The sequence below is a fragment of the Gadus macrocephalus genome, chromosome 20 (assembly GCF_031168955.1).
Source record: "Gadus macrocephalus chromosome 20, ASM3116895v1".
Lineage (NCBI taxonomy): Eukaryota > Metazoa > Chordata > Actinopteri > Gadiformes > Gadidae > Gadus > Gadus macrocephalus.
The window spans coordinates 2866713-2893123 of NC_082401.1; the positions used below are offsets into that span (position 1 = coordinate 2866713).

Consider the following 26411-nt stretch of genomic DNA (forward strand, 5'->3'; position numbering starts at 1 on the left):
GCTGGCATTATTGATTGGAAGGAGAAATTGGTTGGGTTTGGCAGCGATGGGGCAGCTGTGAATGTGGGCTGCAGAAATAGCTAGCAGCGCTTCTGCAGAAGGAACTCAACCACCCCCTCATCTCAATCCACTGTGTTGCCCACAGATTAGAGCTTGGCATCGTAAAGGCAATTAAAACCAACAAAAAGATGGAGCAAATGCAGACAATGCTTAAAAACCTGTACGATCAGTACTAGAGCCCGACCGATATAGGATTTATAAGGCCGATACAGATACGAATATTTTGTGATTTAGAAATCTGATATGCCGATATATCGGCCGATATATATTTTTAAAAAAAATCCAGAAACGCGCAACAAAACAAACAGATTTCCCTAACATTAGTTATTTGTAGTTATCCTTTAAATCCTTTTCACTCTCAGCTAACACGTAACAACAACAAAACTGGACATGGTAGTCATGAATTAAGTCATGCTTATCGACTTTAGAGAATTGATGGGGATGTTCTTTTAATTGTTATTCAAGCAATGTATGTCTCGTGACAGTTGCCAACTTACCATGAACACACATGCACACATGAGCTGTGTTCGAAATCATTCCCTATTCACTCCCTCACTATTCCCTATATAGTGTTCATGATATAGTGCACTATATAGGGAACGAACAAACGATAATTCGGACACTACGCTGAACATTTCTAAGCATCATTTGCGTCAGTAAATGCGCCGGGTATTTGTGTGACGCAGACAGATGCGCCCACATCATGTAAACAAACCGGGCACTCACGAGGAAAGCTGGAGCTTGTATTGATGTTGAATGCTACATTTCCTTGATCAAGGTTTTTATTTTATTAATTTTGAATGTTACATTTTCTATGTTAACTCCCAAATAAATTGTTGACATTTCTAAACGAAAGCCGGAGACTCCATCATTAAATGTATTCGTTTTCGCGGTTATTCAGCTTCTTCTCCACCAGGAAAACCTTGACCGCATTGCATTTTGGTATAAAAGAGTAACATGTAGGGAACATCGTATGTACACTCAAATTTAGGGAATTTAAGTGCACTATATAGTGCATGAAATTAACCACTGAGAATTCGAACACCACTACAAAATGGCAAGCACCCTATATAGTGCACTATATCCGTGAAAGGGAACGATTTCGAACACAGCTATGAACAACACCGATGATCTCCGTCATTCACTCTGCCTGACTCTGGCTGAATCAGCAGGTTTGAGGCGTTAGAGCCCCCTTTGGTGGACAAACATTATAATTTTTTTAATATTCATTTATCGGCCATTATAAATGCCGATACCGAATAGTTCGAAAAATGTCTAATATCGGCCGATAATATCGGCCTGCCGATATACCGGTCGGGATCTAATCAGTACCACTACTCCCCCAAGGCTGTCAGAGAGCTCAGAATGATTGCAGAGGCACTTGAAGAAAAGGTGTTGAAGCCATCAAATCTACACGGCGCCCGCTGGCTTCCCTATGTGCATCGTGCAATCAAGGTCAGAACTTTAGTAAATTATTAAACATAACCTGTTGAGTTAATCCTCTTGTTTATAATTTGACCAATAGAAAATGGTGCAATACAGGGTTAGGATTAGTGATAATATCTTTTACAGATTGTTTGTGACAGCTATCCTGTACTGATCGCACATTTTGAAGACATGGCGTCTGTGGAGAGGTTCCCTAAGCCTTCAGCTGCAGTTCTCTGCAGGGCCAAACAGGTCCTTTCCTGCCTGAAAGGATGCGATCATTTGCTCTTCCTCCACTTCATGTGTGATGATTTTAACCACCTTGCCACCTTGAGAAAAATTTTCCAAAAAGATGACCCGACTGTGTTTCGAGCAGTTGAGAGCCAGGAGGCCTGTTTCTGGGAACTCACTTCCTCGAGGGTAGACATGGGTCCCCAAATGGCCAAGGTCAACCAGGCCATAAAGGAGACTGCCGTGTATAAAGGAGTGAGGTTCCAGAATCCAACCCACAACACGCTTGAAGCAGAGAGGATCGAGGTGATTGGTAGAAAAAATGGTGTGTGTGTGATTTGGATTGATTAATTAACCTTTACAGTAAATAAGTAATGATTCACATTAACATTTCCTGTCAACAGATTTTATCATCAATCATTTGGAAGAGAGGCTGAAGGATCTGCAGCAAGGCGGCGCGGTTGCAAAGTTTAGGGCCTTTGACCTATCGTCCTGGCCAGCATGCAACCGCGCTGACCCAGTTGAAAGTGAGAGGTTCAGGCAGTGTGGTGTCGATGAGATGAGGGAGATGGCCACGTTCTATCAGGAGCTATTGAGACAAGCTGGCATTGAAGTCGATGAGGTTTTAGCAGAGTACAACCACTACAAGATCTTTGCCAAGGGACGAGCAGCAGTGCCAATGAGGGAGCTCTTCATGAGTGTCTTGCAGTCAGGTGTGAATATAGTGTACAATGTGTGACAGATTGGTAAAGTGCCAAGTTATCTTAGGAGAATTTTTATATAGAGCAGTTCAACAATGTTCATCTTTAAATATTATTTAAAACAACAACTGGGAGTCAGGTGTGTGACAAATGTTTTTTTATTGGTAAATTTTTTTAATTTATGTGAAATTCTAAATACGTTTCAAGAGCTTGGCCCCCCTCATGGATGTGTACCTGATCCTGCCAGTAAACATGGCAGTGTGTGAGCGGGGCTTTTCGACAATGAAGAGAGTGAAGACTGAATGGAGGTCAAGTCTTCCTCTCTTCAGCTGCAGAGACTGATGTTCCTGTCAGTGGAGGGCCCCTCACTGGATAAGTTTGATGCCGAAGCTGCAGTTCACAGGTTGTGGACAACCTGCCAAAGACAGCGTCGGCCATGGTTCAACCCCTGGGAGTTTAGGCAGGGCTCAGAGAATTAAATGGAAATTTGAAGCCCTAGTCCACATTCATCCAGACAATTCTGTTTTGCCAAAGTAAATCTACACTGTTCATTGTCTTTTTTTTCATCACAAATGGTTATGTATTTTAAGCAAAGACCGCGAGTTCAAGCTGGTCCCACCAGGCTAGGTTTCCTCGGTTCAGAGAATGAAATACATTTTGAGGCCCTTTCTTCTGTTGGGCTAGGTGGTTTGACAGCTTTGCAGACCATAATTGTTATGTTTTTTGTATTTAAATTTGTATTTAAATTATAATAAATTATTATAAAATTCAACAAATACCAGTAATATATATATATACCAGGTTTTATATATTTTCTTAATAGACCTACGTTTTCCATTTTGGGCAACTATATTTTGCTATTGGGCAAGTAAAACAATACTTAAAATGCTTAATGTCAAGGCCTGCCCACCGATGGACCCTGATCGAAAACATGCTGACCATCCTTGATCCATGTGAACAGCTGACCGGAAACAGCAGCAAGGCCACAGCCACAGCTGCAGACTTTATCCTCGCCATCCAAAGCTTGACGTGTTTGCTTAAGCAAAGTGTTACAACAGGCCACGGAGTGAAGACATCAAAGGAAACCCTTAAAAGCAGTGCAATCACGTTTTGGTCACGTCGAGGAGGAACCCCTGTACTATCTGGCAACAATACTGGACCCGAGATATAAGGACCGCTACTTCACCATTGCATCAAAATGGCAGGCAACAGGGCTCCAGACTAACTTTTTTCACTAGGCAAGGTAAGGCATATTTATTTGTATAGCACATTTCATACACGTGGCAATTTAATGTGCTTCACACAAAAGCAAAATGAAAAATAAAATGAATAATAAAATAAAGATACAAATTTGGAACCATACACAACTTTAGCAAAAGTAAAATGTAAAATATACATGGAATACCAACAGCAAAGAGTGAATTTAAAAGTAAAAGAGAAAATAGAAAAGATATAAAAAAAACAATGTGCATTAACTGCCGAAAGCATCTAAAAAGAGTTTGGTATTAACTCTTGTTGGAGTTTTTGATGGTCTCTGGAAGCTGGTTCCAGAGATGGACACCATAGTGGCTAAAAGCTGCTTCACCCTGCTTTGTTCTGACAGTCGGTTTCCGTAGTAATTGTTTATGTTGTGATCTAAGGGACCTTATTTGGGAATATTCTTTAAACATGTCATGTAAGTAGTTTGGCCCAACCCCCTTCAAAGACTTAAAAACAAGCAGAAGTGCTTTAAAATCAATTCTGCAACTAATTTTTACTTTAAAATTGGGGTGATGTGATCTCTCCTTTTTGTTTTAGTGAGGACCCTGGCTGCACTATTCTGTATCATTTGAAGTGGTTTTATACAATTTTTGGGAAGTCCTGTGAAAAGTAAATTACAATAATCAATCCTACTAGTGATGAATGCATGTATGATTTTTTCCAGATCCTCCTTTGAAATATGTCCTCTATGTTTGTTGATATTTTTAAGATGGAAGTATGCAGATTTTGTGACTGATTTAACGTGACTGCTAAAATTTAAGTTGTTATCTATAAGGACACCTAGGTTTTTTACCACATCTTTTGCTATTAGGCCTTTCCTTTCAAGTAAGGCAGAGATCTTTTGCCTTTCCTCCTTCTTTCCAAAAACTACCACCTCAGTTTTGTTTTTGTTGAGCTATAAAAAGTTCTGTGACATCCATTTATCTATTTCATAAATACAATGACAGAGACTTTCAACGGGGGTATAGTCATTGGGCATTAGCGGTAGATAGATTTGAGTGTCATCAGCGTAACTGTGGTAGGCGATTGAGTTCTTCTTTATAAGTTGACCAAGAGGCAGCATGTAAAGGTTAAATAATAGTGGACCCAAGATTGAGCCCTGGGGAACTCCACAGATCAGAGATGTAGATGCTGAGGAACAGTTTCCAACTGTAACAGAGAAGCTCCTGTCGAATAGGTAGGATTTTAGCCAACTGATTACAACACCAGTGAAGCCAACCCAGTGCTCAAGTCGCTGAAGCACTGTGGTCCACAGTGTCAAAGGCTGCACTGAGGTCCAGTACTAGGATTGATGACTTGCCTGAATCTGTATTTAGCCGAATGTCACTTGTGACTTTGGCCAGAGCTGTTTCGGTACTGTAGTCGGCCCGAAAACCTGACTGAAAGTTGTCAAGGCAGTTGTTGAGCGTTAGAAAAGAGGTTAGTTGATTAAAAAACAATTCTTTCAATAATTTTGCCAATGAACGGTAGGTTGGATATGGGCCTGTAATTGTTTAATATGGATTTATCTAGGTTTTTCTTTTTAAGTAGTGGTTTTATAATAGCAGTCTTTAGGGATTTGGGGAAAATGCCCGTCTGAATTTATGATTTTAAGCAGATCTGGCGTTAGTAGGTGAAGGACAGATTTAAAAAAGATGGTGGGCTGAGTATCTAGTGTGCACGTGGAGGAGCTGAGGCTTTGTACCGTTTCAGAGTTTCAGAGTCAATCATGCTGAAATCGGACATCAGGTTTACTGTTCCAGTCTTTATGGTTATTATTTCTGGTTGCTGAGTGATACGAGTTTGAGAGAGTATGTTTAGTCTGATCTGATTAATTTTTGTTTTAAAAAAAGAAGCAAGCTCATTGCACCTGCTGGTGGAGATGAGCTCAGGTCCTAGTTGAGGGGGGGGATTGCTCAGTTTTTCAGGACTCGAGGGTTGTTCAAGTTCCTGTTTATAATGTTGGAGAAGAACAACTTTCTTGCTGTATACGTCTCAGTATTAAAATTTCGAAGCATCTCCTTATATATTATGTAGTGTACAGGGAGCTTGGTTTTGCGCCACTGTCTTTCAGCCTTCCTACACTCTCTCCTTAAAAGCTTAACTGTTGGGTTTTGTTTCCATGGGGCTTTTTGTTTTCTATTAAGTTTTTTAAGTTTTAGTGGGGCTTTATCATCCATAATCTCTAACATTCGTGAATTTAAATTATCCATCACGTCATCTACTGAGTTTGATGTAGGACTCGAAAGCTGTGAGACAAACGCTTGTTCAAGGAGAACATTAGTGTGATCATTGATCATTCTCCTCCCTATCATCACAGAGCTGTTGGACTTTTGTGGGGACATGGATACATCAAAGAAAATACAGGAATGATCAGACAATGCTAAGTCCCTAACAGTTAACGAAATATCAACACCTTTTGTGATGACCAGGTCAAGTGTATAACCAAGGGAGTGTGTTGGCCCCTCTACATGTTGTGTTAGGTATAATGTGTCAAGTAATGAGAGCAGTTCAATGGCATAGCTGTTTTCCGGATTGTCAACATGCAGATTGAAATCCCAGATATGACACAGTCATACTATAAAAAAACAGTAGTTCACTTAGATCTTCAAGAAAAACTCCTGGAGAGTGCTTTGGTGGCCTGTAAATGATCAGTAATAGAATCTGAGGCAGGGTTTCCCCAGGTTTGATCAACCTAAATTTAAGACTTTTTTTAGACTTTTTTAAGACCACTTCAATGAAAATTAAGACCTACATCGCACCCATTAAGCAGTCGTAAAACGCGGTCGTGCATATGTTATTCATGTTTTTTTGGAACATATGAAACATTCATGTCAATACATTAATGAATGTGCCAAAGGATAAGTGTGCACTCACCAATCAAAGAGCCAAACTGAGGGCCTAACTCAAAGTCTAGAGGCCTACCCAGAAATGATAATAAAAGATTAAAAAAACAATACACAAAGTGATGGTGTGAAAGTGTAGCTGTATTTTTGGTTTAAACACACAATATAAAATATAAACAAACAAACTCTTTTCAAATTGCTGTAGTTTCTCAGCATTCAAATTTCCTCAACCATTTCAATGAATCCACCACTTGCCTCGTTGACCTCTTTTACTAACTCCTTCGTAATGTATGGAGCCAGCCCGAACCCTAACCCGTCCACAGACATGGTGACTAATGTATGATAGTAAGCATTATTGGCCCTTAACACTAATATTCGGAAACAACACTGCCTCAAAAGGATATTGGCCTAAGCAACACCAGTAGAGGCTATACTTTTCCCTGAACTTTTAAACGTTGTAAACGTGCAAAAACATAATTATATATTTATGTGGCATTCAGTCCAATGCTTAAAATATATCTGTGGCATTCAGTAGGCCAATGATGTGGTAAAGTGTGTAAAGTATTACCAAGTGTTTCTTTCTGTTCAATAGATAGAACTTTATCAATCCCCTGTAGGAGAAATTTGTTAATGTTTGTCCCTATAAAACAATAATGGCAACAAAAAAAATATATACAAAACATGACGGTAACTCTAAAGTCAAACCGTCCAATCTGAAGGCTCTACTTAACCACTCCCCCTACTCACTTCCAGCAATGCAAAGCGAACATAACTGAGGTGGGGAGGGCGTAGCTTAAGTAGTTTGTGACCGACCCAGAGGAACGCAACGCAAATTCAATGTGAACATGTATGAGGCTTTAATAAAATCCCGGACGATTTTGAAATTCCGCCCGGACACATTTATTTTTATAAGTGTCTCAAAAAGAGGGCATGTCTGGGCAAAAGAGGACGTCTGGTCACCCTTCGTAAGGGGAACCCATTTGATTCCTACCTGTTCCACTGTTTAATAGTGGCGCAAGTTGGTGGGCGCTATCCTGGTAATTTCTCTGCGTGAGAAATACGAAGTGTGGCGTGTGAGCGTGTGCATGGGTCGAATTGCGTGTCTCACGCCAAATGCGTGAGACTTGAGAGCCCTGCTTCCCCATGATGTGGCGCCTCCTCTCGACTGATTATGTGTTGAGATTGCCGGTGCGAAAACCCAAAGTATTGTTCGCGCATGCTCCAATAAATGAGACGTTCTCTGACGTTACGCAAAACGCCCCCTATGACTACGAAAACATATCCTAGTAGGAAATTTAAGACCATCTTTAAAAAATTAAGACTTGGGTAACGCAATTTAAGACTTTTTAAGGCCTTAATTTATTTTTTAGACTTTTAAGAACCCGCGGCTACCCTGTGAGGAGAACCCTTAATAATTGTGCTCAGGCATTCAAAAGAAACAAAGTCACAGAATAATGACTGTCTGCATTGAAAAGATGCATTAAAAATTGTGGCTATTCCACCTCCTTTTTTGTTTTCACGGATTGTACTCATAAAATTGTAGTTTGGGGTTGCTGATTCAATAAGGGTCAACACATTGTTAGCCAGGTCTAGCCAAGTCTCAGTTAGGAGCAAGAAATCAAGGTTATTAGAGCAAATAAGATCGTTGATTAAAAAAGTTTTTTTTAAGAGAGATCTGACATTCAATGGGGCAAGTTTCACTATGGTGGTGCGAGGTTTTTGACCATTCAGAGTTTGCTTAGCTACTCGTTAAAGATTTGCCACTAGGAGCACTGTGGCCCCTGACTGAAAATTTTAGGGTCACACACCGTAAATCAACATGCCAATGTGATTTTCTAATTTATTTTCACTGTATTACTCACACATATTTTGATAAAAGATGCAGAAATTACAATGTGCATTTTCATATTCAGTGTCACATTTTATTGTGATTCTCATCTATACCAACTGTTTCTGCGTGCGCGAGTATGCGTTAGACGAGCACGGAATCGACAGTTTCATGGGAGTGCGCCCGCTAGTCGTGCCGCTTGACAGGAAGCTGCGCCTCCTCTCTGCCAGCTCGCCTCTCCATTGAGAATGCAGCAGGAGCGACAAACGCCTCCCGTGTGAAAAGCCCTTTATGGCACATAAACCGGGTTCGGGTACCCGATGGGTGACCCGCACAATTTGGATGAAACGGTTGAAAAATAATGTACCGTGTCGGACACGGGTGCGGGTTGGGTCGGACGCCGGAACAGCGCGGGTCGGACGCAGGTTTTGCGATCGTGAGCGAGACTTCTCTGGTGCTGGATATGTTATTCAGGAGCGGAGGAGTCAACTAAAACCGTCAACAGTGAATGATGTGCTTTTTTTGCACAGCAATCTAAAGCAGCAGGCCAAACAACATACACTGTAAAAAAAGTCAGTAGAAATCACGGTAAAAAACGGTCAAATAGCAGCAATCAAAGGCCGTAAAATCTAAAATAGTATATCACCGTAGTAAAAACATTGAGTAACCGTAAATCAAGAAACAATACATAACTTTAATTTTTACAGTCGTAATATGTAGATAACACAGAAAATTTCCGGAAATTTAAAAAAAGGGTACAATTCATGGAAAAATCCTGTAAAGTCACAAAAGAGTAATTATCGTAAAATTAACGGCATTATTCTGCCTAAACTAAAGATTTTGCTGATGTTTACATTTTAATTTACAGTATAGAACTGAGAAACATTCAGCAAAATCATACCTTCATTTCTACGGGAAGAATATGTTAAAAAATATGGTCCAGAGGTAAATTCAATTTATGTAAGGAAAACCATTTTAATGATTTTAATAGCATCTGAAAACATCTTATGGATTTTAATAGCTTTTCAATACTGCTATATTTAAAAGCATCTCAAATTATGGGAATGGTTTTAAAACGAATTATATCGAAACTGATATAAATAATATGATGTAGAAGTTTTATTTCCCCTCGACAGTTGACATTAACGCGCCGAGTTTTAAATAGGCCAATCAGCGCACTGTATCTGACTCCTGGCTGTACTCCAGCATCTCCGGAGCTGGTTAACTTCGTTTCGGACTTCACCCGTTCAAATCGACGGTCTTCATCGGAGTGAAGTTTAATTTCATCAGCGACTTTTTATGACTTTGCCTCAGCCAGAAGTTGGAGCTGTTTTTCAGTTACCTCGGTACGTAAATCAAAGCGTTAGTTGAATTGTGTTTATTCGGCTTATCAAGAGGGTTGCAGAGGTAAATCAATTTATGTAAGGAAAACCATTTTAATGATTTTAAAAGCATCTGAAAACACCAGATGGATTTTAATAGCTTTTCAATACTGCTATATTTAAAAGCATCTCAAATTATGGGAATGGTTTTAAAACGAATTATATCGAAACTGATATAAATAATATGATGTAGAAGTTTTATTTCCCCTCGACGGTTGACATTAACACGCCGAGTTTTAAATAGGCCAATCAGCGCACTGTATCTGACTCCTGGCTGTACTCCGAGCATCTCCGGAGCTGGTTAACTTCGTTTCGGACTTCACCCGTTCAAATCGACGGTCTTCATCGGAGTGAAGTTAAATTTCATCAGCGACTTTTTATGACTTTGCCTCAGCCAGAAGTTGGAGCTGTTTTTCAGTTACCTCGGTATGTAAATCAAGGCGTTAGTTGAATTGTGTTTATTCAGCTTATCAAGAGGGTTGCATTACAGACAGTTAACATTGTGTTAATGTCCCCATAGCTTTACCTTTAGCTACATAAGACTTTCAGAACAGCCCGGAAACGCATGTTATATATGTGCAGACGTGTTTAGGAGACATTAGTTTGACTGCTTTTGAAAAATGCCGTGTGGGTTTATCCGCCTGACGGGATAAAGCAGGATCCGTCTATGTGCTGGAGCCTGCGGTTATCTTGCGGTGTGGGTTTATCCGCCTGGCGGGATAAATCAGGATCCGTCTATGTGCTGGAGCCTGCGGTTATCTTGCGGTGTGGGTTTATCCGCCTGGCGGGATAAAGCAGGATCCGTCTATGTGCTGGAGCCTGCGGTTATCTTGCGTGTGGGTTTATCCGCCTGGCGGGATAAAGCAGGATCCGTCTATGTGCGTGGTTATCTTGCGTGTGAGTCTACCCACCTGGCGGGCTAAAGCAGGATCCGTCTATGTGCTGAAGCTTATTGTGGATATGACGGCGTATTTGTCCATCGAAGATGTATTCTTGTAACATATGTGGAGAAAACGTTCAGTCTTTAAAAGCATATGTTTTGCATTGCAAACTGCACCGCAATGAACCCCGACATATTTTTAAATGTGTTGGAGCAAGTTGTAAGCAGGTGTTTTCAGGCTATACAGCTCTAAAGTCGCACTTCTATCGCCACCACAACAGTACATCAACCGTTGCTCAGAATGTGACCGTAACGCCATTAAAATGCACCGTCTCACTTTGTGAACGCCAGTGTGAGGGAACTAAACTGTTGGTTGCTCACTTAAAGGGACTCTCACCTTTGTTGCATTTTTACACTTTTTTTGGATAAGGTTAAATTGGTATTAATAAGGTAATAACACTCTAATATGCAAGACAGACCCACCAGGAGTAAAAACAAACAATTATTTTACTCTCATAATATTTAGTGAAAACTTCAACCAATAAAATTCTTCGGACCGAAGGACCTTATTGGCCGACAGACCTGTCTGTTTGCTGCATGGATATATAAGGTTTTCCGTCTGCTTCTTGTGGTGCATTCGGGCCCGCGTCATCAAGGCGCGTCCTCAACTAGAGGGTTTGTTTTGATTCCGCGGCAGACAGTAGCGAGTAGCGACAGTAGCAACTGACGTGGCAGACCAAAGTGGTCCACGGCGTACTGAATCTGCACCATTCAGTCCGATTAGGGGACTCACCTCGGACTCGGACTCACAGAGTTACCCTCCTCAGGAAGACCTCCAGACTGTTGGCCACCAACTGCACCATTCAGTCCGATTAGGGGACTCATCTCGGACTCAGACTCACAGAGTTACCCTCCTCTGGAGCCTCAGGAAGACCTCCAGACTGTTGGCCACCAACTGCACCATTCAGTCCGACAAGGGGACCCGATTCGGCCTCAGAAGCCAAGTGGTCCCGCTCCCCTGGATGATTCTCAGGACCTCCAGACCGTTGGCAACCAACCGCACCACTCAGTCCGATTACGGGACCCATTTCGGACTCAGACGCGACGTTGTCCCGCTACTCTGGAGCTCCAGGAAGATATCCAGACCATTGGCACCCAACCGCACCACTCAGTCCGATTACGGGACCCATTTCGGACTCAGACGCGACGTTGTCCCGCTACTCTGGAGCTCCAGGAAGACCTCCAGACCGTTGGCACCCAACCGCACCACTCAGTCCGATTACGGGATCCATTTCGGACTCAGACGCGACGTTGTCCCGCTACTCTGGAGCTCCAGGAAGACCTCCAGACCGTTGACACCCAACCGCACCACTCAGTCCGATTACGGGACCCATTTCGGACTCAGACGCGACGTGGTCCCGCTACTCTGGAGCTCCAGGAAGACATCCAGACCGTTGGCAACCAACCGCCACACTCAGTCCGATTACGGGACCCATTTCGGACTCAGACGCGACGTTGTCCCGCTACTCTGGAGCTCCAGGAAGACATCCAGACCGTTGGCAACCAACCGCCACACTCAGTCCGATTACGGGACCCATTTCGGACTCAGACGCGACGTTGTCCCGCTACTCTGGAGCTCCAGGAAGACCTCCAGACCGTTGGCAACCAACCGCCACACTCAGTCCGATTACGGGACACATTTCGGACGCGACGTTGTCCCGCTACTGGGAGTCTAGAACTTTTGTACTTTTGTAAAATAACGCTTAGTTTTGTACTAAGTATAACGCTTAGGGGGTGGGGCATTGGAGGAAGGCGGGATGATTTGAATGCGCTGTAATTCTCAAATGCAACAAAGGTGAGAGTCCCTTTAACCCATTGGCGCCGGATGCTGCGTAGCGCAGCATGGCCCCTCCTGCCGGTTGCTGCGTAGCGCAACATAGCCTTTCCTGCCGGTTGCTGCGTAGCGCAGCATTTTGTACACGTGCTGTTTTCATGACGAATGCAGCATATAACTCACTCTGGTTGGTTAAAAATACACATGGGGTGGGTCTTAAGGCTTTGGTAAAGATCAGGAGACCACCAAAACGAACTTTGGTTGGCTGAAAATCACGTCAATCAATCATATAGCCACGCGATATTCTATGTTTGTTTTTAGCGACGCGTCTAGCTGGCGACCGAGAAGTAGCAATGAACATGGAGGATTTTGATAGCGATGGCAGTGATATTGTCATAGAATTCAAGGGATTTGAGTATGAGAATGAGGACGAGAATGATTTTGTGCCGGTTGATCCACTGGATCGGGCACAGAAGTGGGAATTTTTGGACACCGAAGGAGAGGAGGAGGATGACTTTCGGGGATTCCAGGTGGACTGGAGAACCGGCAATTACCAGCCTCGGAAAACAAAGACATTCTCTCGCACACCGGGGTTGAAACAACCGATCCCCTTGGATGCTAGCCCACTCGATGTGTTTTCCAGGATCTTTACCGATCAGCTGTGGGACACGTTATTGACCGAAACGAATCGGTACGCGCAACAGGTACGAGCTCAGACCCCCACGACCTCAAGTGGACCCCGGTCCCGAAAACAGAAATTAAAACATTCCTCGGGCTGTGTCTTTGCTTTGGAATTTTAAAGCAAACTACTGATTACTGGAGGCAAACTAAGTGGCTCTACCAAACAAATGTCAAGGGACCGTTTCGACATGATCTGGAGGTAAATATTTATGTTTTCTTTTCTTGTGCTCTCTTCCGAGTTCCATTCTCTTCTCTTAGAAAACGGAATGGCCAGTAATGATAGTGGTGCTATAGCAATTACTAATGGTGATGATGGTTGATATTGAATAAATACAATGATGTTAGTTATAAATACAATAATGGAATAATGAATAAATAGTAATACAATTATGAATATAAATACTATAAATAACATAATACAAATAATCACAATGATGGAAATAAATGTCAGGCTCAAATTCTTTGTCATATATGCATTTTCAGATATCTCCATCTAGAAGATAACTTGGACCCTGCCTTGGATAAATCCGATAAGCTGTGGAAGATCCAGCGGTTCATGGACCTCCTCTTGCATCAGTTCCAGGCCCTCTATGAGGTCAATGGGTTTGTGAGCGTGGATGAGTCCATGGTAAAATACAAGGGACGCCTTGCCTTCCGGCAGTACCTCCCCATGAAGCCGGTGAAGTGGGGGATAAAGGTGTGGGTCATGGCAGAGAGCAATACAGGCTACGTAAACAATTTTCAAGTTTACACAGGGGCCATTGCAGGCAAGACCGAGACAGGCCTGGCTTACCGGATTGTGTCAGACCTGGCTAAACCGTATTTTGGGTCAAACTTGTGTGTTTACATGGACAACTTTTACACCAGCGTGAAGTTGTTGCTGGATCTGCAGGTCAGGGGTGTGCCTTTACAATGCTTTGGTTAAAATGTTATTTGTTGTATTTTATATCATCGATTTATACTGTTTTTTTCTTCTTAATCTTGTTTTGAGTGTTTTTAAAATGTTGCTGTTATGGTTGTGCTCAGGGAGCATGTTTTAATAAAACCTGTAGTTCTTACCTTTAAAATGCTTTTTATTTCATGTTTCTAGGTGCTCCAGAGGCTTAGATATTAAGGTTTATGTAGACGTTGACAATTCTTACTATTTTCTCAGAAAAACCTCAGGAAATGAGGTTCTTTTTCCTAGAATAGCATAGGATTTTAGCAGGCGTTTTTAGCAGGCGTTTTAGGCATAAATGGGTTAAAGGAGCACATAGCAGAAGGGTGTCATGTCGCTTGCCCAGTGAGAGGATGCAAAAGTGTGTTCACTGGAAAAACGTCTTTTACCTCTCACATGTCCAGAAAGCACAGACATTGGGCATTGGCATGTGATTTGTGCATCAATCCAAGATACACACTGTGAGACTCCCACTACAACTGCTACCATACAGGAACCTGCCAGTGTGTCAGATGCTGATGACACTGTAGGGGATGGGTCTAATTTCTGTGACCTGTATCTGAGAAATATATGTATGTTTTACATGAAACTACAGGGACAGCATCTTCTTCCAGTGTCTACCATTCAAAACATTGTTGAAGAAATACAGAATATACATGAGTTGGGACAGACATATACTTTGAATCGTCTAAACTTGCTTCTAAAAGATATGTCCGTTTCAGATGAAGACATTGTAAAAATTAGTGACACAATCAAACAATCTGACCTGTTTACAGCTTGCCACACAGGGCCAATGAGAACTGCTTACTCAAGAACCCAGTGCTTTAAAGACATGTTCAAATATGTGGAGCCCAAAAAAATCTTGTTGGGCAGAGATGAGAACAGGATAGAGAGGTGTGCCTATTATATTCCTGTGCTTAAGACTTTAAAGGGTATGCAGGAGTCCAGTTTTTGGCAGGGCCTCATGTCAGTGGATCATAATAATGTTTCCAAAACAGATGTTCTCTCTGACTGTTGTGATGGTAAGGTGTTTATGTCAAACACATTTTTTCAGGAAAACCCAAGTTGTCTCAAGCTGGTTTTGTACCAGGATGCATTCGAAGTTGTGAACCCATTGGGATCTGCAAAAAAGAAGCACAAGGTTTTAGCTGTGTACTTCTCTCTTCCCAACATGCCCCCCCATGTACGATAAAGAGTTGACCACATGCTGCTGGTTTTATTGTGTAGAGAGAAGGATTTTAAGGAATTTGGCCAGGCCAAGGTTTTTTCTGAACTCCTTACTGATCTGAAAGAACTGGAGGAAAATGGGATAACAATGGGAGATGAACTTGTAGTAAAGGGAGCTCTCTACTGCATTGCTGGAGACAACCTGGGCTCTCACGCCATTGGTGGTTTCACAGAAAATTTCAGTTCATCTCAGTACTTCTGCAGATATTGTTTGATTTCTCGAACTGAACTTCAGGGTGCTGATCCTAACATCTGTAGACTGGAGCGGACTCCAGAAACGTACAGCTCTGCCATTGAACAGCTGGAGACAGAGGATTCTCCACAAGTACAAGGGATAAAGTTTAGGTCACTATTTAACCTGTTAAGCCCTAGGCCTATTTCACAGGCCTCCTGCCCGAAATGACATGCCCATAATGAATAGAGTATGCCTCCACAACTACAAGGGCTACATAAATAAAGTTGGTTTCAAAAGGAAGGTAACACCTGTGAGGTGGCTTCAGAAGTGTCAGAATCAATATAGATGTTACTGTGTCAGAGTAAATTCAGCTAGAACATAGTAAGAAATGTCAATTTTTAATTTCCGCCTAGAGAAAACACATTATTTAGAGTGAATACCACCTTGAAACTATGGGATAGTAGCCCAAAACCTTTAGGGAAACATGTAACAACATCTGATGAGTACCCTGTTCCAGGATAAATGCTAATAAAGTGAATAAAGTGATTTTAGAGAGGTTTTAGTACAGGTAGGTCCAGACGGACTAAATGGTGCCATTTGGGCACTTTTGGGCACCATCAGTGCCATTTGACCTTTCTAAGGTACCAGACTGTAAAACTAATTTTATTTCACTGACATATCACTATAGGTATTCATTCCATCCAAATTCAACAGTTTTGACAGTTTTGAAATTTCACCCAGACCTCTATACATTTTCCCAGTCAAAGAAAACCATACAATCGAAATGAAGTTTGACTCCAACTGGAGCAGATATATTTGAGAACAACATATAATAAAACCAAACTGTAAAAACAAAGGTAAAAACACAGCTAAAAACTACAATCACTGGGGATAAAGATATATATATATATATATATATATATATATATATATATATATATATATATATATATATGCATATATATATAAACAGAGGTGGGTGGGCTGACGCTGGAGCAGGAGTAGTCGATGAAGTTGGCTCATAATCAGCATCATCATCACTGTGGAACCCAAGAAGAAGAAAGAAAATAATGTAACTTCAAACAGACAAGTAACAATATGTTGGGGTAAACAAGACATGTACTGGGGAAGTCAACTAACAATCCAGTTTGCACCAGTTTGAGTGTGTGCATTTACTAAATTCATTGCAGGATAATAAATCAAATCCAAGTTTATTTATCACTTACAAAGCAATGCTTGGTTTGCTAGGTCCTCTCAACAATGCAAAAATGAATAAAGAGAAGAAAGGATAGAGATAGTATCAAATAAACTATGTACAATATATTGATGATGATAATTGATGCAAATAATATCATAAATATAAATATAAGGCAAAGAGTACCGGAAGTGAGTGTGTGGAATGAGTAGAGTGAGTAGGGTGATCGATAGATAGATAATATCTAATATGACACCAAATCAATAAGTAATCGATAACAGAGATTACATACCTTTCAGGTGATGGAATTCGATATTCTGAATCACTGTTGTCCGTGTCCAGTTCTGGCAACAGCAAGTCACTGACGTCAGATGACGACTCAAGAGGGACTACGGTAGCCCCACTGTCGCTAATGATAGCGAATGCCTCCGCAAAAGTATAGGTCTTTCTCCTGCCTGCCATTATTTATTTTAAAATAATAACAAACAATGCAAGAAAATACAAAATAACTAGCTAACTACCAGCTAACTAGAAATGCAAACGAAGTAATAAGCGTGTAGTAGGAGCGTATGTCTCTATCTAGCCGGAGTGTCTGAAGAGCGCTCAGAAAGTCCTCGGCGCTTCTGGCGCGAATTATGCTGACCTTCCAGTCAAACCCTGGAAGATATCTTGGGTATCCATTGGTCAATTTGGATGATTGACCCCTCTATCGAACCGTTAGAGCCAATAGAGTCGAGGGACAGTCAAATCGAGGGACCCAAATTCATGTAAAAAAACACTATTCACCAATCAAAAGTATCACATTGTATAACGTTTTTTATTTGTTTATTTATTTTGCTCTTCTTTGGCTGCTAGTTCAGTGAGTTTTCGTCGTAGAGTGATGCCCGTTATATCATTGGAATCTGTGAAGCCTCAGCTTTCATATGACATATAGTTTGTTCGGGTGGCATGAAGTAGCGAAATCGGCGGCGGTCAGTATGAGCGCATGCACGTTTTGCGTGTTTTACTATGGGCTCATTTAGTTGCTTGGTGTTAGAATTGTATTTTGTTTAGGTAAAAATGGTTATCATGGGCTTTTAGCCGAGCTTCTTCCCGTTACGTGGGTATGCACCATGGACATGTTGGAGCATGGTGGTGCTGTTTACAGCTGTTTACAGCACACGTTGGCGCAGCTGCCCCCGCCCCCGGGGGCGCTCGGGTTTAAGAGGTTAATACTCTACAAAACTTTGATGTTTGTTCACCTGGCCTGCCCCCCTGTCTCGGTCATGACATCTTTGAGGGTGTCCTCTCATACGATGTTGCTCTTTACCTCAAGTATTCCATCAAAAAAAAAAAATGGTTCACCTACACAATTTTGAACAGGCGAATCAAGCAGTTAAAATACAAAGCAACAGATGCTTCCTCCAAACCTTGTGAGGTCAGTCCTCACACACTGAAACTGATTGGACATGTTGTCCAAAATTGGAACTTCTTGAGACTGTTGCCTCTGATAATTGGAGACAAAGTGCAGGACCCCGAAGATAATGTGTGGCAGTTAATTTTGCAGCTTAAGGACATTGTTGACCTGATTTGTGCTCAGCAAATTTCCAAGGCTCAGGTTGCCTATCTAGATGTTCTCATCCAAGAATATTTGGAAACCAGGAAGGCACTACTTCCAGAAATCAACTTGAGACCTAAACACCATTTTTTGCGGCATTATCCAGGACTGATCCTGAAATTTGGCCCACTCATGAGGGTATGGGCAATGCGTTTTGAGAGCAAACATAGTTGCTTCAAAAGATGTACAAGGCATCTGAAGAATTTCAAAAATCTGTGTTTGACTCTTTCAGAGAGGCATCAAATGTTTCAGGCCTTTCTTTCCGCTGGGTCAGTGAGTCCTCCAGCCTTGCAAATAAAAGATGGATCACCATTTTACTCAGAGCTTTACAGTGAGCAAGTTAAAGGCACAATTCTCCATTTTGGCTTCACTGAAAGAAATACAAAAAATCCTGGTGATGTGCAGTATAATGGGATAATTTACAGAAAGGGCCAATTTGTTGTCACTAAGAATGATGATTCAGTGGAGTTTGGTGAAATCATCCTCATTCTTGTGAAAGATGATTTTGCACTTCATTTTCTGATGAGAGTGTATGATGGGGAATTTCTTTCACACTACCACATGTACTGTGTAAAAAACACTGGAAGATTAGAATGCAGACTTGTTAGTGAACTAATTGACATGTGGCCTTTATCATATTACATAAACAATGGATACCATATTGTCCCATTGAAGCACAGTCTCTTGTCACACTGAATCAGCAGGCCAGATAATTTGGTCTGTCTTTACAGATATGGCTGAATCACTGCAGATAAGCAATGCCATAGCAGCAGTGCTTCCAGATCTTCCTGATCAAGTTGTCAAGTCAGTAGAAGATGCTTTGAAGACACTTGGTGCAGTAACAACAGATGATTTGAAGTACATTGCAGAGGGAGACTTGCTGCCAGTATTAAAGCCCATACAAGCCAGAAGACTGGTTGCTGCCTGGGCCCAAAAGGGTGAGTGTAAAACATTGACACCACTACACAGCACACTTCTCTTACAGGACTGCACAAGTAATGTAATAGTTTAATAATTTCTTTAAGAATAGAAAAACATTAAAGGTTTAATGATTTCTCTTTTGTTGTACTTTTACAGACTCATTCACTCCAACTCCAGCCCCGGCATGTTCCCCTCCAGTGTCTCTCCAATCCTCTCTGTCCTCAGTCACTCCCTCACCAACATCATCCACAGCTACATCATCACCCTCAGGAAGTTATCGACCTGCGCCAAACTGGATAGACAATTTTCAGATACCATGGCAGAAGCTCTCTGAAGAGATATTACAGAGTTTGGAAAGACAGAAAAGACCAAGTCCAAAACTACGACGAGAAATGATAAGGATTGTGGTCTCTGAGATGATCAAGATTTGTAAGAATCCAACCAAACACAACACCACAGAGATAGCAAAAAGGATGGTGGCCAGGTATCCAAAGTCTCTTCAAGATGTGATTGATGGTGATGTTATTGGACTTGGATATCATTCCCTGGCAAAGCAACTCCAGTCAAGAGTTGAAAATGTCAAACGACCTGAAACACCAAAGATACAGAAACGCAAAGCAGCATCAGATGATGACACAGATGAAATATCAGCTGAACAAAGAGCCAGTGTTCAAGACACCTATGGCTGTGTCAACTGGATGCCGAAACATCTGCCACTCCCTGAGACTGTGGAGAGTCAGCTAGAAAAAAAAGAAAAAATGAAGACATTTGAAGATATGAACTACAATTCAGATGTTGTGAAAGACTTAATCAAGTCCACATATTTCACGCAGCGTAAAGAGATCAATAATGGTGCTAGCATCCAGAAATTAAGCCAGGATTGGCCATTTTTGTTTAAGGAAGTTGGTATGGCAGCACACTTCCAGGAACTGACTGGCGTGAGTTTGATTGTGTCCTTCCTTGCCAATGTGGACAAAAAGGGGGCACGTCTCTTAAACTTCTTCAAACGTGTTGATGCACATAAACACAAACAAGTTCTGGATGCTCTTCTTAAGCTTGAAACTGAAAGAGGCCAGTCCACTGGTTGCTCAGAAGAGGTCATACAGATGGTGCTTCTTTTAATGGCTCATTTTGATGAGAAGGAACAGCATCTGTTCCATTACGTTGAGAAGACAAGCCTTGCTGAGGAGGTTCAGATGGAGAATGTGCCACCAACACCCTGCCTTATTGTGTGTGGTAAGTAAACTGAACCAAACCTGCAAGCTTTCTCTATCGGTATACTAACACCCACTTGTACTTGTACTTGGCTTGTTTATTTTCATGTTAGCTTTTAGCCCACTTTTAGACACTAGCTAATTTGAATTTATGGCTGTTATTGAAGCCCTTGTCATTATCATTGAAGTAAATTTTTTATTCATGTTTATTCTTAGGGTCCTCCTGCTTTGCCTCTGAGACATTTATGTTGAGCATCGACAGAAAGGTCGTCAATGACCACATCACTTCCTTCACATCTGCCATCTGCCTGATGTTTGGCAGTTACTACTGCCTGAACATACACTACCCGGTGGATCTACGGTCTACACTGGAGTTCCTCCAACGGTAACATTTCTTTCTTTGGTAACACTTTACAATAAGGTACGCAAAAACGTGTGTAGTTACTGAGGAACGAATGAGTAATGAATGATGAACGAATGATGAACGACCAGGTCCCTAACTGGGGCCCTAACGGGGCCCTAGCAGGGCCCTAAGCAGGCCCGGTTCTACGGGGGTGCATAAGCATGCATTGCACCCCCAAAACATTTTTTTGCACCCTCAATTGAAAAAAAATAAAAAAGATTTCTTTTTTTATAAATATGATAAAAATAATAAAATACTTGCTCACAAAACAAATTGTAATGAAACTTGTGACAATTTCCATTAAATACCGTTGAGATATGAGCATCCGAAATCACTCTGACTGTTCACCAAACTGACAAAATCACTCCGCATGTATGTATGGTGTTTTGTTTATATGTTGCTTGGCAACAGTCCGCTCAGTGGGGATCTACTTTTGTTGCCGGAAGCAATTTCATTCGTTTATATGATTAAATAAACAAACAAATCACAATCTATTGTCAATTATTATTATTAACAGTACATTTTACTAGTATATATTTTGCTTTATACTGTTGTATAAAGCAATATCACACTCGAGGTCGCAATGTTGTCGCTCTATATCAGCGCTGCTGTGATTGGCCGCCGGCCGGCATCGTGTGTCATGCCGGCGTCGTTTGCAAAATGCACGCACCCATAGTATATCTATGGCGCGCACGGTAGTGACGTTGAACTTCTTCGGCAGCAACAGATATATCCGTTGGATACCCATTTAGCAATGGATATCCGAAAATGGCTAAAAAAGAACACAGCAGAAGACATTAACCAGAGCAGGGAGGAGGATGGAGACAATGTGGGTCACGCGGCAGCCGGAACAGTTGACGTTACTTTGGCTTCTGTCAACGTCAGCGCTATAACCGTTGTGGAGGCTAGCACTAGCAACGCCAGCTCAATCCTGCCCGACTCGCTGCCTTTGCCGGCGCCGCCCTCACTCCCGGACAAGCAGCCTTCGGCTTCGTCACTGCCACACGTTGGCGGCCCGCAAGTGCCAGGGGATCTCGGATCAACACAGCCTACCCAGGTATTTCTTAAAACATATCCGACTCGCCTGTACAGTGGGGTAAAGCGGTCCTTTTGCAGCTCGTGGTTTGCTGCTAGAGAATGGCTAGAGTATTCGTGTGAGAAAGATTCAATTTTCTGCTATGCCTGCAGAAACTTTGGGTCAAATATAAACAGCACCGATGCTTTCACCATGACTGGCTACAACAACTGGCGCCATGCTCTTGTACGTGGAAAGGGGCTGGGAAGGCACGAGTCCAGCAAAGAGCACATGAAGTCAGTGGCATTGTGGAAGGAGAGGCGTACAAGGAGTGTGACTGGTACAGAGATCTCCACACTTGTAAATACAGCACAACTGGAGAGGAACCGCACCTATGTAGCAGCTATTGTTGACATCATTCAATTTATAGCTTTAAACCAGCTGCCTTTTCGTGGCTCAGATGATGCTTTGGATGCAAGAGGTGAGGTGGGCAGTGGCATTTTTCTTGCATTGATGGACTACACCCTTAAAAAGGACAAGGACCTTGCTAGGATTTTTAGCACCATCCCTGCGAATGCCACATACACATCACATCACATCCAAAATGAAATTATTGAAATCATGAGTACAATCATCACAGAGGAAATAGTGAAAGATATAGGAGAGGCTTGGTACACATTAAAGGTTGATGGCACCAAAGATCCCACTGGCTGCGGAAATATATCCATAGTGCTTCGCTACGTGGACACGAGCAACACTGTAAGGGAGCGACTTGTCTCAATGGCCACTACCAAACAATGTGATGCCAAGTCTCTGACTCAGCAGGTTTTGGCACAGTTGAGAGACATTGGGCTAAATACAGCGAAGGTTCTCAGTCAGTGTTACGATGGGGCAAGTGTCATGTCTGGAGTACACGGAGGGATGCAGAAAATCGTGCAGGAAGAATTGCAGAGAGAGGTGCCATACGTACACTGCTTTAATCATCAGTTGCATTTGGTTGTGGTGCACGCCATGTCTTCTGATTTCGCACTGGAAAACTTTTTCAGTGTATGCACCTCACTCTACAAGTACTTCAAGAAACCTACAGTGGCTGCAGTGTACACGGGCGAGAAGTTGAAGAGGTTGCTTGAGCAACGGTGGACAGGCCACCTGGCCACAGTGACGGTGATCCTGAAATCAATTGACAACATTGTCCACTTGCTTCGTGGGATCGAAAGCACCCAAACCAGTGCAGCAGAGGTGCGAATGGAGGCCACAGGGCTTTTGAAGGCCATTACCCAGCCCAGCTTCCTGTTCATTGCCTGCATGACGCATCAAATATTGAGTTTGCTTGATCCTCCCAACACTGCACTCCAAGCCAAATCCACAGACCTCTACACTGGTGTCAGACTGGTCCAAAGTGCCTTGGTGTGTGTTGAGAAGCTGAGATGTGATACTCAGTTTGACACATTTTGGGAGAAATTCTCTCAAGACAGACAGACCACAGAACCTCCTGCAGCAGCACCCCCACAGAAACGACCAAGAAATTTGAGCCACTTGAGTGACTATGTGGTGGACACCACAGTTGGTCACCGTCAAAAGGAAGCGGAAGAGAGGACTGGGTGTAAAAGACTGTATTTCAGTACTTTGGATGCTGTAGTGGGAGAGATTAAAGCAAGATTCAGCGTAAGAAACAGCCAACTGGTGCAGGCCCTGTGCACCTTACACCCAGGGAGTGAAGATTTCCTGAACACAAACAAAGTGAGACCACTGCTTGACCTAACAGGCACAGAGATGAAGGAAGCTGAGTTTGCTGTAGCACAGCAGTTTCTGCAGGACGAAATGGCCAAATCAAATGAAAACTGGACTACACAGGACATTTTGATACGATACTGTGAGCCTCTAGCAGCCATGCCTACTGTGCTAAAAACACTCAAGCTGAGCCTTACCTTCGGTTCATCAACTGCAACATGTGAAAATTCATTTTCAACTCTCAAAAATGTGTTCAGTGAACACAGAAGGAGCATGCTCCACAAAAGAAAAGCCTGTCTCATCCAGATTGCTGTGGAGAAGGACCTCACCAAGAAGTTAACTGGAGAGTGGAAAGAGACGCTGCTAAGAAGATTCAGCACAGCTTCAAGGAGGCTGCAGCTCTTCTGAGGGTAAGAAATATGTTTTGTAATCACATTTCAGATTTTATTGTATCAAGTATTATGTTTATTTTAACATGATTATGTATCCTACACTGCTATAGTTGTTGGGTAATGTTAGTCATTTTATTCTACTGAGGGGGGAATACCTCGTTTGTATTAAATATAATAATGTACAATTTGTTATGTACATAATTTAACCTTTGACTTTTGACCGTCCAACAAGGATCCTGTGCCCCCTGGTGGATCAAGTGTGCCCATGTCTTGGAACCTGGGACAGTTTGAGAAAATGGCTGCTGACAGCCTGATGTCTACATACTGGTAGTTGTTACAATTTGAATGACATTGTACAATTATTTGTTCATATATGTCAACAACAGCTCATTTTATTAATGTATTAAATGTATCATGTTCATAAGAACCCATATTTATTTTTATTGTATTTATTTACTGTTATGTTAACTTTAAGAATTATACTGATTACTTTTTGGACAAAGTTCAAAGTCTGAAAGTGTTCTTTCCTTGTTCAGCTAAAATCTGTTTTATTTTTAAGTGGCAATGTACAATTATTTGTTTTGTCAAATATCCTGCCCCAATTTATAAAAAATAAACGTTATTTTTGAATTGCAGTCACATGTTTTTTTTTTTGTGTAGAATTCTGTTCTTTTTTACACATCACACATATCAAAAACCTATCTCATATTCAAAGCTATCTAAGATATCAATAAGCTAATGTTGCAGCTGAAATGTTCTCCACATCACAAGACATGATATGATACCATCTTTTAAGCACAGTAATTTTTTGTTGTCCCAACATGTCAGCAGAACTACGCAGAAGTGCTTGTCTATGGTAGAAAGGCCTGTGTGTAAAAAAGCGAAGTCTGAACTGAAGCTGGGTAGCTGGTTTGTATAGTACTGGTGCACCCCCTGTAATCTCAGATGCACCCCAAGGCATTCTGTTCTGGAACCGGGCCTGGCCCTAAGTGACAGTTACTCAGTAACTACTGAAGAGTTACTGGTAAACAGACTAGGGGACTACTCTATTCGTTACTGAGTCTGGGTGTGTGTTTGGATCAGGCATTTGGGCTGTTATGTACTTGCTGATAAAGTCGTTACTGTGAATGATGAACAACCAGGGCCCTAACTGAGGAAGTGACAGTTACTCAGTAACTATTGAGGAATTACTGATAAACAGACTGGGGGACTAATGTATTCGTTACTGAGTAACTGTCACTTAGGGCCCTGTTAGGGTTCCAGTTAGGGCCCTGGTTGTTCATCATTCGATACTCAGTAACAAATACAGTAGTCCCCTAGTCTGTTTACCAGTAATTCCTCAGTAGTTACTGAGTAACTGTCACTTAGGGCCCTGTTAGGGCCCTGGTTGTTCATCATTCGTTACTCACTAATGAATACATTAGTCCCCCAGTCTGTTTACCAGTAACTTAGGGCCCTGTTAGGGCCCCGTTAGGGCCCCAGTTAGGGCCCTGGTCGTTCATCATTCGTTACTCATTTGTTCCTCAATAACTACACAAGTTTTTGCGTACCTTATTGTAAAGTGTTACCCTTTCTTTTTATTTAACATTAGAAAATACAAGGCATAAGATATCCCACCTGAGATGTTTTCTCTCTCTCTTTCTTAAAGGTGTTTCTTTTCAATAAATCCTGAGAACGGCACCAAAGTCGAGTGGAACAAGAAGAGAAAAGTGTTCTCAGTCAATCCCAGAGTCCTCACTCTGATCTCAGACCTGGCTGACCATGAGTGGACCTTCCAGTGAAGTTGAGGGACAATATGATAAAAGGTACACTCGATGTTATACACACTGCAGATATAGTGTTGTGTTTTTGTTAAGTTTTACAAGAAAAAAATTTGTCTGGTACACTTTGTACATGTTCAGCGTTACTGCACTGGTTTTGTACTTTCACTTAAGTGTAAAGGTATCTTGTTACATTGTGTAAGTAAAGTGTGTTCCGCTTACTACACTGGTTTTGAAATTGGAACAGTTTATTATGATACATTTAATTAACCTCACTGTTTTGTTCCAATTGGGCTTGCTGTAGATGAAGTATGTGGATTTAACATAGTGCTTTCAATTGAACGCCCCATAGTACTTGGTACATAGTACTTACGCTGGCCAACCATCAGTAAATGGAATTGATTACAATGTTAAACTCTTTTTTTTTCTATGCTCTTTTTCATTCTAAGATAGTTACAATTTTGATTCTCTTTTTTGAGCCATGCTTGCTTATTAGGGATGGGAAGATTCACCGGTTCGCACCGATGCATCGTCATAAAAGCTCACGATGCGATGGCCCGGATCAAAAATGGGTGCATCGGATACAATGTGGGATGAACCGCGATGCATCGTACCTAAAAATTTTGCATCGGTATAATCCGGTACAATTGTATATTTCTAGATTCCCCCTCTCTAACTGTTTCCTAAACGCGCTCTCATCTCCACTGCTGTCAGTGGCAGATTCTCGTGAAGTGTCG

General features: G+C 41.9%; 3 protein-coding genes and 2 long non-coding RNA genes across 6 annotated transcripts in view; 3 read left to right on the forward strand and 2 right to left on the reverse strand.

The window, feature by feature from the left end:
- Positions 1–26411, reverse strand: part of hsf2bp (heat shock transcription factor 2 binding protein) — a 110005-nt gene that overhangs the window by 17719 nt on the left and 65875 nt on the right. The gene's annotated exons all lie outside the window — the stretch shown is intronic.
- LOC132448965 (uncharacterized) lies at positions 1365–2568 on the forward strand. The gene is made up of 3 exons (XR_009523466.1): positions 1365–1515; positions 1633–1737; positions 2251–2568. It is a non-coding gene; the product is annotated as an uncharacterized LOC132448965 (long non-coding RNA).
- On the reverse strand, positions 12753–13176 carry LOC132448970 (uncharacterized). The gene is made up of 2 exons (XR_009523471.1): positions 13095–13176; positions 12753–12884 (listed from the first exon to the last, which is right to left on the reverse strand). It is a non-coding gene; the product is annotated as an uncharacterized LOC132448970 (long non-coding RNA).
- LOC132448960 (piggyBac transposable element-derived protein 4-like) lies at positions 13219–14068 on the forward strand. Its single transcript, XM_060040531.1, has 2 exons — positions 13219–13306; positions 13591–14068. Exons 1-2 carry the CDS (start codon positions 13275–13277, stop codon positions 14030–14032), a joined length of 474 nt encoding a protein of 157 aa, XP_059896514.1. The 5' UTR covers positions 13219–13274; the 3' UTR covers positions 14033–14068.
- On the forward strand, positions 17856–26161 carry LOC132448952 (uncharacterized). Its single transcript, XM_060040510.1, has 4 exons — positions 17856–19176; positions 19316–20395; positions 20590–20758; positions 25563–26161. Exons 1-4 carry the CDS (start codon positions 18972–18974, stop codon positions 25693–25695), a joined length of 1587 nt encoding a protein of 528 aa, XP_059896493.1. The 5' UTR covers positions 17856–18971; the 3' UTR covers positions 25696–26161.